We start from the raw sequence: 12997 nt of genomic DNA on the forward strand, positions 1-12997 counted from the left end.
GGAGTTCTCGAGTCAGATAGCGGGGCCACATTCATCACTTGGGCATAAGGTTCTCTACCCTTAGTTTAAATGGTCAAAAAGTTAAAGGAATAGCCCTTCAGTAAAGGTAAAGGGACCCCTGACCATTAGGTCCAGTCTTGACCGACTCTGGGGTTGCGGCACTCATCTCGCTTTATCGGCCGAGGGAGCCGGCGTACAGCTTCCGGTTCATGTGACCAGCATGACTAAGCAGCTTCTGGCGAACCAGAGCAGCGCACGAAAACGCCGTTTACCTTCCCGCCGGAGTGGTACCTATTTATCTACTTGCACTTTGACATGCTTTTGAACTGCTAGGTTGGCAGGAGCTGGGACCGAGTAACAGGAGCTCACCCCATCGCGGGGATTCAAACCGCCGACCTTGTGATCAGCAAGTCCTAGGCTCTGTGGTTTAACCCATAGCACCACCCGCGTCCCTAGCCCTTAAGTTAAATTGAAGTGGTTCAAAGTAGCTGTTGATCAGTGTTTTGAAATCAGCTAGGCACGTTTTTCACCTGGCTATCGACCACTTACAACCTGGCTCCAGGATGGTCCCTGGCATCTCCACAATCTGGAGGGACATGGCTGGGGGAATCATTGGATCTCGCTTGTTTTCACACACTAACACCACATCCTGTAGAATTCTATCAGTTATATTTTATCTGTATAGTTAGAATGAATTTTTGGAACCGAAGATGCTTTTTCTGTGCAGTCTGAGCAGATGACAGCCTTGAACTAGGTTAAGAACTTGGAGAGCTTAAAGAGGAAAAGTCACTTGATTCAGGGACAGTAAGAGAACTGTTGCTACGTGTCATTTGGTTTCCTATGTGCACACACACACACACGCAGAAACAGGAGTTCAGATGTAATCGAAGGCCCTCACAATATGCAGCTCGATTTTACTTTCTGTATACAAATACACTTCTTAATAATTTTATGTAGCAGCGATTAGTCCCCAGCTCCCTGTTTTTAACACTAGTTTGCAAAAGGGGTATCTATTTTTTTTTGGGGGGGGATTTATGCCTTTTATGGCAGAACCAGTCTGTTGTTGCTCCCTGGATCTAAAATTGTAAATATTAATAAATGTTAATGTTTCACAGAAAGCGGCCTGTTACGATTTGACTTGGGCAGATACTACATACATATTGGCCTATTCTGACTGCTCAGAATTGCACAGGAAAGGCATTTTGCTTCCTGAAATTCATTCCGATTATGCGAATAGGCATGAACCTCCATATGGTGATGTCAGATGCCATCCTCGCACCTAGGCATATTTGCTTGGTCGCATGTGGTCAATAGCCAGGTGCAAAATGCGCCTGGCTCCTGGCTAATTTCAAACACTGAAGATGATTAGGGTTTTTTGGATTTTTTTAACATTGAACCAGGTCCCGGTCCAGTACTCTCTTTGTTGCACCATGCAAGATCCTGTAACTACAGTGGTACCTCAGGTTACATAAGCTTCAGGTTACAGACTCCGCTAACCCAGAAATAGTGCTTCAGGTTAAGAACTTTGCTTCAGGATGAGAACAGAAATCATGCTCCGGTGGCGTGGCGGCAGCAGGAGGCCCCATTAGCTAAAGTGGTGCTTCAGGTTAAGAACAGTTTCAGGTTAAGAACAGACCTCCAGAACGAGTTAAATACTTAACCCGAGGTACCACTGTACTCTCTTTGTTGTACCATGCAAGATCCTGTAACTAATAAGTTTGTTCACCAGCAAACCTCCCTTGCCACCCAAAGCACAGACGTTTTGAAAGAACCAACGAGGGTTGGAAAACGCATCTGGAAGTGGACATTCATTTTGTTACCCTTATTCTTCTTCTACTTCTTCTTCTTTTGCAGGGCTCTCCACCCACCATGGCCACAGCATTACCCAGAACCCTTGGAGAATTGCAGCTGTACCGAATCTTGCAGAAAGCCAACCTCTTGTTCTACTTCGATGCCTTCATTCAGCAGGGAGGGGATGATGTCCAGCAGTTGTGTGAAGCCGGGGAAGAGGAGTTCCTGGAGATCATGGCGCTCGTCGGCATGGCCAGCAAACCTCTTCACGTCCGAAGACTGCAGAAGGCTTTGAGAGACTGGGTGACAAACCCAGGCCTTTTTAACCAGCCTCTTACTTCCTTACCGGTCAGTAGCATCCCAATATATAAGTTACCGGAAGGATCTCCTGCTTGGTTGGGAATCTCATGCAATAGTTACGAAAGGAACAGTAATACCCGGGAGCCTCACTTGAAGATTCCAAAATGTGCCGCCACCACCTGCGTTCAGAGCGTCGGTGCGGGCAAGTCCGACGGGGTGGGGAACTTGACGCTGCAGAGCGGCAGCGAAACGAGACTGTGGCAAGGCCACCACACTACAGAGAGCGAACACAGCCTTTCCCCAGCTGACGTCGGCTCTCCGGCCTCACCAAAGGAAAACACGGAAACCCTGGACGTGGCGGCGGCCCTGTCAGTCACCGAGTGCGTCGAGCGCATGGTTCCCACCCTCCCCAAAAGTGACTTGAACGAAGTGAAGGAACTGCTGAAAATCAACAAAAAGCTGGCCAAGATGGTGGGCCACATCTTTGAGATGAGCGACGAGGACCCTCACAAAGAGGAGGAGATCAGGAAGTTCAGTGCAATATATGGCAGGTTTGACTCGAAAAGGAAAGATGGCAAACATCTCACCCTCCACGAGGTAAAATGGCGTGAGCAAGAATCAGTTTTCCCTGTTCTTTTCCAGTCTTCTTCTCAGAGGTTCTCTCGTCCTCAGGCCGCACCAGCCCAGATACTACATTTTTCTTAGGGGAAGCACAGAAAATCCAAATCTTGTCAGGCCAGTAATAATTGTTAAGGCAGCAAGCAGGACCTTATAACATAATATTTGTACTTCTTTGTGTGCCTCCTTCACAAGAGGTCCAGAGGATGGTAACATGAGAACGGGGCCTTTTCTGCAGTGGCTCCCTGTCTGTGGAATGCTCTCCCCAGGGAGGTTCGCCTGGCGCCTTCATTATACACCTTTAGGTGCCAGACAAGAACAAACTCTTTAACCAAGCCTTTGGCTGATTCACATCCAATGCCCTTTTAAAAAGTGTTGGGTGTTATTGGGTTAGTTTTTTTAAAAAAAATATTGATTATGTATTTTGTGTTTTTATATTTTGATTTTATCTTGTGAGACCTGCGAGTATAGGGCGGTATAGTAGTAGTAGTAGTAGTAGTAAGAATAATAATAATAATAATAATAATAATAGGGCACATTTTAAAAGATGCATCATCTAACCTGAAAGTTGTCAGGTGTCTTTCTGAAGAACAGGCTGCATAGCTAAAATGGCACTTTAAATGGAAAGCTGCTGTTTTTTTCCTGTGCAGTTATTTATGTGTTGCCTTTTAACCCAAAGAAAGTCCCCAGTTCAGCATAAAAATAATAATGAGAGAAACAGATTAAAAACTGGGGCAGGTGTGGATCACCTTTAAAAACAGTCTGGAATTAATGGATTATATAACTATACAACCAGCAATATCAATGACCTTAAAGATAGGCATGGCTTAAGTCAATTTGTCTCCTGCGTTCTGCTGGATGCCTTTAAAAACTGACCCAAAACTGGGTGTTATAAGAAAGTTTCAGTGGCCTTCCTAAAGCTAAACAAAGATGAAGTCAGTCTAAATTTCCTAGGAAGGGAGATCTATAACCAGGGTGCCAACACAAAAAAGACTCTGCCCCTGTTTTCACCAACAGAAACTCTTGGTGGGGCATAACAGCTAGCTCTTAAATCAGCTTTATTTGGGATAAGGCAGTCTTTCAGATATCCTGGCCCAAAATTGTTGAAGGTTGCTGTGTGATCTTGCAGAGTCTGACATCTTAACTAAAGTGATATTGCCTAGACTAAACATTTTGTTTCCTGCTCTGGTTGGTTGGTAAAGATTGGCAGTGCAAGTAGCCTGTTCCGTTAAGCTAGACCAGAGTTTCCCAAACTTGAGCCTCCAACTGTTTTAGACTACAAATCCCTAGCTAGTAGAACCAGTGGTTACGGCTCATGGGACCTGTAGTCCAAAAACAGCTTGAGACCCAAGTTTAGGAAACCCTGAGTTTGACCAAAGGAACCGTGGGCACTTAAGGAAAGGCCTAATACACAAGTCTTAAAATTAATCTTGATCATTGTCCAAGCAAAGAACAGCTGCATCTCTAAGGAAGGGTCTAGCAGACTATAGGCCGAATTCTCTAAATTATTAAGTCCCTCAATTCACAAAGGAATGAATCCTGTCATTCGCTTCAGGAGTATCTCTTTACCAAATTGCATGTTTCTATGTTGCACATTGTAGCTTTAAATTCCAGGTTTAACCATCCTTGTTTGTTTGGGTACTATTGATGAACAGTTACAGTACATGCAACACAAAGCAAATATTGTGTCAGCATTTCTTCATTTTACAGTTGATGCAACATTTCCCCCCTCACAATTTGGGGAACACTTAGCGAAGTATTTCCTTTCAGAAAATGCAAGATGAAAAAAGAAGGGAGTTGTAATAGTACTTCCATCCACCAGAGTTAAATTACTGGCTGGAGCTCTGTGAAAATCAGTGTCCTCTGACTTTAAAGCTGCAAAACTCTTTTCTTCTCGACGAAAAACTTCCTGAGCAGTTTTGTGGATTTTTAAAAAACTCGTTTAGACAAACACATTTTCTCCTGTACCACATGATGGATATAAATTTATCGTGTCAATGTGTGTACTATAGTCTAAAACGAAAGAGATCCTCTCTTTTACCTTCAGATAAAACAAATGTCTGAATAGTAGTGTGGCCATTTCAGGGATGCAGACAAATTGCACTGTGATGTGAAACGCTAATCCAATGCTATTAAAAGATTTTGCTTCCCTTATAAGGAAGGTACAAAAGTTGGGTTCAAAGCCATGGTTTCCTTAAGATAAAAAAAGGTTTTGATTTGTGCACCACCTAAAAATTTAGCACTTTTTTTTTAAGAGCATGAGCTATAGTCAGATGCTGAAATGGATTGAACAGAAGGAAGCATATTTTGAGTTATGGTTGCTTAGATTGTAGAAGAAAACTTTGAGGTGGAATCTTCATCCGGTGATGCGTTTTTGTTTCTTCCATCAAGTTTTTAAATGAGAGTGAAATCCATAGTTGAAAAAAATAGGCTTTGCACATAGGTTTTTCTATTTGGTTCCAATTTCCCACCTAAATTGATTTGGTTAGGACAGGGGTGGCCAACTCCCGAGAGACTGTGATCTACTTTCAGAATTAAAATCTGGCAATGATCTACCTCCGCTTTTTTTTAAGGGAGAAGAAAAGCCCCGTTTTTATACAAATACTTTCTTAGGAGGGATGTTCTGTTTTTGGTGGGGGTTAAAGGCAAGGGTCAAAGGAAAAGTGTCACTCTCAATAATATAGCTTTGAATGAAAATAGCCACAGAGAGAAAGCTCCATCTTCCCTTCTACTGCTCAGACAACAATGGAGGGCGGAGCAGGAGTCAGTTTCAACGACGCTGAGGAAAGGGAGGCAGAGATCGACCCGCAATCTACCAAAACCTCGCAGGGATCTACCAGTAGCATGGCCAGGAAGGTTAAAGTGTTCATCTGTAGATTTGGTGGCAATGTGGGTTAAACTACAGAGCCTAGGACTTGCCAGTCAGAAGGTCGGTGGTTCGAATCCCCACGATGGGGTGAGCTCCCGTTGCTCAGTCCCTGCTCCTGCCAACCTAGCAGTTCAAAAGCAGTTCAAAGTGCAAGTAGATAAATAGGTACCGCTCCGGCGGGAAGGTAAACGGCATTTCTGTGCGCTGCTCTGGTTTGCCAGAAGTGGCTTGGTCATGCTGGCCACATGACCCGGAAGCTGTATGCCGGCTCCCTCGGCCAATAAAGCGAGATGAGTGCCGCAACCCCAGAGTCGGCCACGACTGGACCTAATGGTCAGTGGTCCCTTTATCTTTACTTATTCTTTTGGTCAGATTTAGGTTATACAGTGCTACCTTGGTTCTCAAACTTAATCCATTCCGGGAGTCCCTTCAACTCCCGAAACCGTTTGAAAACCAAGATGCGGCTTCTGATTGGCAGCAGGAGTTTCCTACACTCACGCTGCGTTGGATGTTTGGCTTCCAGAAAATTTTCGCAAACCGGAACACTTACTTCCGGGTTTGCGGCGTTCGGAAGCCGATTTATTTGACAACTAAGCTGTTCGGGAACCAAAGTACCACTGTAATCGGTTTGACTGGCCAAAGATAAATCAGTTGACTGCCTATTACTTGATTGCAGTCAAATACTCAATTAAGCAAAGAATGCCAATGTTTATGTGGATCTTACTTACTCCTCCCCCTTCATGATGGTGTAATTGACTAACAAGGGCAGCAATGACAGCAACACAGCAAATTTCTTCCATCGCCTACCTGCAATGACTGCCTATACCTCCCAAGTTGGAATGCAAAGCTGTCACTGGTGCGAAAGGTCTCTCCCTAGGGCAGCCTAGGTGAAAAACCAGTGAAAGTTGACTCAGACGCTGCTTAAATTTGGCTTGCTAACTAATTAGAACAGCTGCCTTCAAGAGCCGACACACGTTTTTAATAGTTGGTGGTATTTTCTTCATTTCTGCTTTTCAATTTACTTTTTTCTTAATTCTAACTGTAGACTTAACTGGTGTTCAATGGAAAAAAGCCAAAGAGAAGAACTGTTCAGTGAATTGTTCGTATTTATAGAAACCTTCTTAGCACCGTAAAAACTTTTGATGCATTGTAATGAATGATATAGAAAGTTTGTCTGATTGTTTCGTGGTTTCTTAACTTGTTTTCAGAAGTTAACATAACCACCCAACTTGTGGATGACCAACTTTTTTTGTCCTAATAAAATTAACGCTTTAAGATGCAATCCTATATGCTTTTGCTTGGGACTGTGTCCTTGACCTTGGTGGAACTTCCAACTTAGAGTTCCTGGGCAATATTTCAAAAGAGACTAAAATCTTTATTGTCTTGTAAAATGGCAAACCTCAGCCAGATCATCCTCTCCCTTAAGCAGGTTATGTCTGGCAGATGTTGGCAACTGCTGATAGTACTCAGTGTTGCATAAAACATCATGTTGAGTTGCAGTTGTAGGAATCTTGTGTGTCCTAGGTTCTATCGCTAAGACCTATAAGAAAGTAGCCAGTGTTATTCAAAGGGCATACAGGCTGCTTTGGTTTGTTGTAAGCCAGCGTTCACAATTAGCCGGGTGCCTGGTGCATTTTGCGACAGGCAACCCGCCTTTTGCGAGGAAGTGGAGATGTTTGGGGCCTAACATCATCTGGATGACATGGTTGCAATGCCTCGCTGGTCTGCAGGGCAGCGTGGCACCAAAATATCAGAGTTGGGCTACCTTCCCAGGTTAGAAAGCCCCATCTGCCCCTCCCTACCCTCTTTGACATGTGCAGAAAACTGCCTTCTTGGCCATTGGACCCACTAAATAATAATTTATTATTTATACCCCCGCCCATTTGGCTGGGTTTCCCCATCCACTCTGGGCGGCTCCCAACAGAATATTAAAAACATGACCAAACACCAGACATTAAAAACTTCCCTAAACAGGGCTGCCTTCTAAAAGTCAGATACAGTGGTACTTTGGGTTACATATGCTTCAGGTTACATACACTTCAGGTTACAGACTCCGCTAACCCAGAAATAGTACCTTGGGTTTGCTTCAGGATGAGAACAGAAACTTTGCTTCAGGATGAGAACAGAAATCGCACGGCGGCAGCAGGAGGCCCCATTAGCTAAAGTGGTGCTTCAGGTTAAGAACAGTTTCAGGTTAAGAACGGACCTCCGGAACGAATTAAGTACTTAACCCAAGGTACCACTGTAGTTGTTTATTTCCTTGACATCTGATGAGAGGGTGTTCCACAGGGCGGGCGCCGCTACCGAGAAGGCCCTCTGTAGTAACGCCAATGGCAAAAGACGAGGACTTAAGCTGGCACTGACCCATGCAACATGCCTCAGATCACCTGGCTCACGTAGCACTAGAGTGGTTCGTGCTTTTCAAGAAGAAGAATAAAAAAAAGTGACTAGATATTTTGTTTTGGCGCCTGCAAAACGTCAGGAGCCATGTGGTGAATAGCTTTTCTATCTCAGTTTCTAACGCTTGACTGTTGTAAGGTCTTCTGTCCCTTGAGTGGGAATGCAGAACCTCCAACATAATAAGGTCTGCCAGCTGATGTCATATATGATGGGACAGGCAATAGTGGGGCTTGCATGGAAGGCAGTCAGCTGATTCGCAGTGCTTGGGAAGCGCTGTGCCCACAATTGCCAAGCCCTGTGCGTAATAATAATAATAATAATAATAATAATAATAATATTTCCCCAGCCACTCTGGGTGGCTTCCAACAAGAGATAAAAATACATTAAAACATCAGTCATTAAAAACGTCCCTAAACAGGGCTGCCTTCAGATGTCTTCTAAATGTCAGATGGTTGTTTATTTCTTTGACATCTGATGGGAGGGCGTTCCACAGGGCGGGTGCCACTACCAAGAAGGCCCTCTACCTGGTTCCCTGTAACCTCACTTCTCACAGGAAGGGAACCACCAGAAGGCCCTTGGCGCTGGACCTCAGTGTTTGGACTGAACGATGGGGGTGGAGACGCTCCTTCAGGTATACTGGGCCGAGGCCATATACCCAAGGCCCAGCAAACAACTGTTTGTCTGGTCTTGTGGAGTGCTGTGCCTGACGTGGCAAGTTCTGAGGTTTGCGGGCTATGCCTTTGAGTGAACTGGCTGATTGAGAATTGTGTGGGCAAAATAGATGTTTTTGGCAATATCTCTGGATACACTATAAACTGGTCCAAATCGGGAGTTGATGTTAATAGGAAACAACTTTTTGGTTCAAACATTTAAACGATACCAGGTTTATATTTGCAATGGCAACATTAAATATCTAGGCATGTTAATGCCACGAGACTTATCTAAATTAGTGTCATGAAACATCAACAAATATATCATGAGGTATCAATAGATTGACAGATGGGAGTCATTGAACCTGACCATGTGGGGAAAAGCCAATGCTCTTAAAATGAATGTGATACCCAGACTAGTTTATATTTTATCCCTCTTATATCTTAAGAGGAATTCCAGTTCACATACTGAGCAAATACTTTCGCAAAATTAAATCATTGTTTAGAAAATGCCTTTGGGGCTCTTCAATTCCAAGAATATCTAGGCAAAAAAAATGCAAATACTGATAAAAGGAGGAGCATTTGGCTGATTGAGAATTGTGTGGGCAAAATGAGTTACTTAAGTCCTTGTGACATCAAGTGTGTGGCAGGAGGGTGGCCCCACACATCACTCAGGCTTTGCCCAGGTGGATCTGCCAGTGAGATCCAGATTCCCCACCTCTGCTCTGGATATTGGGTGTCTGCAATCATTTGATTCCTAGAGAGAAGTTCCTTGGTGACTGACCGACTGACTGTCTAAAACAGGACTGTGGCCCTCTAGATGTTACTAAACTACAACTCCCATAATTCCTGATTATTGGCCATGCTGACTAGGGCTGATGGGAGTCTGAAGGGCCACAGGTTCCCCAGTCCTGGTCTAAAGGCTATTGTGAGTGTTTGACCTGCTGCTTCACTCATGAGTGCCATCACTCATAATGATTGCCTTTGGGCTGATCAAGGACTGCAGTAACAAGATAAATCATCACCATCATCAGTAAGTTTATTGTACTAGCCGAAGGGTGTGACAATTTCATAACAGTTTGCCGGATTACAAACCATAATTAAAACATACACCAATAATATATCAGTGATAAGAAGAAAGAGAAATCCAAAAGACCATCACCCCAGATGGTAAGAATTCAGTATCAACAACCTTGTATTTTTTTTATTCTTTACTATTTTTGGAGGTTGTTGTTGTTGTTGTTGTTTAGTCGTTTAGTCGTGTCCAACTCTTCGTGACCCCATGGACCAGAGCACGCCAGGCACCTCTGTCCTCCACTGCCTCCCGCAGTTTGGTCAAACTCATGCTGGTAACCTCGAAAACACTATCCAACCATCTCGTCCTCTGTCGCCCCCTTCTCCTTGTGCCCTCCATCTTTCCCAGCATCAGTGTCTTCTCCAGGGAGTCTTCTCTTCTCATGAGGTGGCCAAAGTACTGGAGCCTCAGCTTCACGATCTGTCCTTCCAGTGAGCACTCAGGGCTGATTTCCTTAAGAATGGATGCGTTTGATCTTCTTGCAGTCCATGGGACTCTCAAGAGTCTCCTCCAGCACCATAATTCAAAAGCATCAATTCTTCGGCGATCAGCCTTCTTTATGGTCCAGCTCTCACTTCCATACATCACTACTGGGAAAACCATGGCTTTAACTATACGGACCTTTGTTGGCAAGGTGGCGTCTCTACTTCTCAAGATGCTATCTAGGCCTGTCATTGCCCTTCTCCCAAGAAGCAGGCGTCTTTTAATTTCGTGGCTGCTGTCACCATCTGCAGTGATCATGGAGCCCAAGAAAGTAAAATCTCTCACTGCCTCCATTTCTTCCCCTTCTATTTGCCAGGAGGTGATGGGACCAGTGGCCATGATTATTTTTTGCGTGTCCTGTGTATAGCACTCTAGAGCCCCACAAACATCACTTGCACTCCATTTTTAAAACTATAAATGCTACGGTTATTTATAAAACAACCCCACTACCAGCATCTTATCAGCCAGCTGTGAGGTGCAGAATTTCACTGGTAAGAGCAGTGAAATGCGTTTTAACTTGCTCATGTTTTATTTGAAAAAAGTATCCTCCGAATTATAGCATTTAATTTGTCACATGACTGGATTACCTGTGGGTTTATGGCCGCAAGCCTCTGGGCCGCAAGCCACTCTTGGTCCGTCAGGGGGAACAGTTTGGCCCCCAATGTCGTTTCCCTCAAGCTGTGTCCACCCACTCCTCAGCTGACATCACTGGTGATGTCATCTGATGGGTGGGAGGTTAAGGTTTAATCCTGCATTGGCCAGTAGAGAACAAGATCACGTAGCCAAGGCAGCAGGATTTAGTCCCCGCTCATCAGCTGGGGGGGGATTGAAGCTGTGCAAAAGCACCTTTTGAAGCAGCTCTCTTGTGTGAGCTACTTCAAAGATGCTTTTGCAATGTTCTAAGATGGCTTCTGTGAGACATGCAAAGCGTGTGGGATTCCACCAGATGGGTGCACCTACCCACCTGTCACATTTGCCTTGCGGAGCCGGAAAGGATTCTCTACCCTCTATTTATGGCATTGTAAGTCTAAACTGGTGGTAGTTCAATTTCCATCTCCTTTCCTTTTTTTGAGGCACCAATCAACCTACAAGAGTTTTGCAATAATAATAATAATAATAATAATAATAATAATAATAATAATAATAATAATAATTTTTATTTATATCCCGCCCTCCCCAGCCGAAGCCGGGCTCAGGGCGGCTAACAACAATAAAACAGTACAACAGTACAACACAACACTCTAAAATCATTCATTATAAAATTAATTCAAATCAAACCAATGGCAAGCATTGGGCCAGAGCTCCGCGAAGATTGCCGAAGGAGGGAGTCAGGCTGTGCCCTGGCCAAAGGCCTGGTGGAACAGCTCTGTCTTGCAGGCTCTGCGGAAAGATGTCAAGTCCCGCAGGGCCCTAGTAACTGCATGCATTACTCTGGTATAAGATCTAATGTAAATGAAACTAGATCACATTCTTGTTATATATTTGAATGTTGTGGCTCTTAATAGAATGAGTCAGATCTATGGTTTGATTATTTGTGGTACTAGTTTCGTCCTTTCATGGCAGCATGTGAAAACCAAATCTTCCTTACTCAAGGAAGCAATAAAATCTATCTGACCTAAACAGATTCTTTGTTTTTGTATGGATTTGTGTTCTGATGAGAGATTTTTAAAAGATGGGATACGAAATGCCCTGACATACTGAAATAAAAGTATGTGATTTTAAATCAACAACCATAATGTGTGTGTGTGTGTTTAAGATGCGTTGCATCCACGGAGAAAGGAGATATGTAATTAGTCTGACCTAAAAAGGATGTATGTCAGTGAATAGGACTAAATCTTATATCCACTTTTTTATATTGAGACAATACCTTCATTTGGAGGTGAATCCCACTGATTTAAATGTTGTTTTATGATTGCAGGCAATGGAGGATATGCAGAAATAATATCTGCCCAAGGCAGCAGAATTTAGTCCCCGCTTGTCAGCTTTGAGGGAATTGAAGCTGTGCAAAAGCACCTTTTGAAGCAGATCTCTTGTGAGCTACTTCAAAGATCCTTTTGCAGTGTTCTAAGACAGCTTCTGCTGAGTAAGCAAGAGTTTTGCCATAGTGTTAATTCATATGAAATCCATTCTTTCTGAAGTTCTCAGTGTTCAGAGACTTTTATAATACCTGCTTGATTCTCCAAATCTTATCTTCTTGTAGACTGACAGAACAATATGTAGCGAATGTCAGCATAAGCCACCACATTCTCACTTCATTTAGCTTTTGTTCCTGATGCGAAGATTCATTCCAAGGTCTTTATAGTCACTGAGAGGAATTCATGGCTGTTGGTCTTGAGTGTGGCACTTTGGAAATTGTGAAGAGGGGAAAGAATATTGGGCTCAGCCTTGGCTAATGTAATTTCTTTATGTTGCAGTGGGACAAGGTTTCGGGCTGCTGGGTCCGTAAAATTTAGAATCCTCTAGCTCTGTGCATTGCTGCATGTACATAGGCATTTGACGTGTTGAATATTATAAAGTATAAAGAGGGGAGAATGACTTTGTCACAGGGCAGGGGGATTTGATTTAAATCCAATTGATCCAATCCAATTAGTAAGACTTGATTTAAATCGTGTGGTTTTTTACAGAAAGACTCATTATTAATATTTACAACCAGATGAAGGTTTCCGATTGTGCAAATGAAATAGAACTGATAGGTAATTCTACAGATGGGGCATTAGCGTGTGAAAACAGTCCCGATCCAATGATCCCCAGATGGTGGAGGTGTCAGGCGCCATCCTGATGCCCAGGTATCTTCACTTAGTCGCAAGTGGT

The 12997-nt window shown here is 43.6% G+C and overlaps 1 protein-coding gene across 2 annotated transcripts in view; it reads left to right on the top strand.

Moving 5' to 3' along the window:
- Positions 1-12997, top strand: part of NAB1 (NGFI-A binding protein 1) — a 49341-nt gene that overhangs the window by 10758 nt on the left and 25586 nt on the right. For both annotated transcript variants that reach the window (XM_053360409.1, XM_053360411.1), the window contains exon 2: positions 1855-2688. In XM_053360409.1, coding sequence (XP_053216384.1) covers positions 1870-2688 — 819 coding nt within the window. In that variant the 5' untranslated portion in view covers positions 1855-1869. The remainder of the gene's footprint in view (positions 1-1854; positions 2689-12997) is intronic.

Source organism: Podarcis raffonei, chromosome 1 (genome assembly GCF_027172205.1).
Source record: "Podarcis raffonei isolate rPodRaf1 chromosome 1, rPodRaf1.pri, whole genome shotgun sequence".
NCBI classification, from domain to species: domain Eukaryota; kingdom Metazoa; phylum Chordata; class Lepidosauria; order Squamata; family Lacertidae; genus Podarcis; species Podarcis raffonei.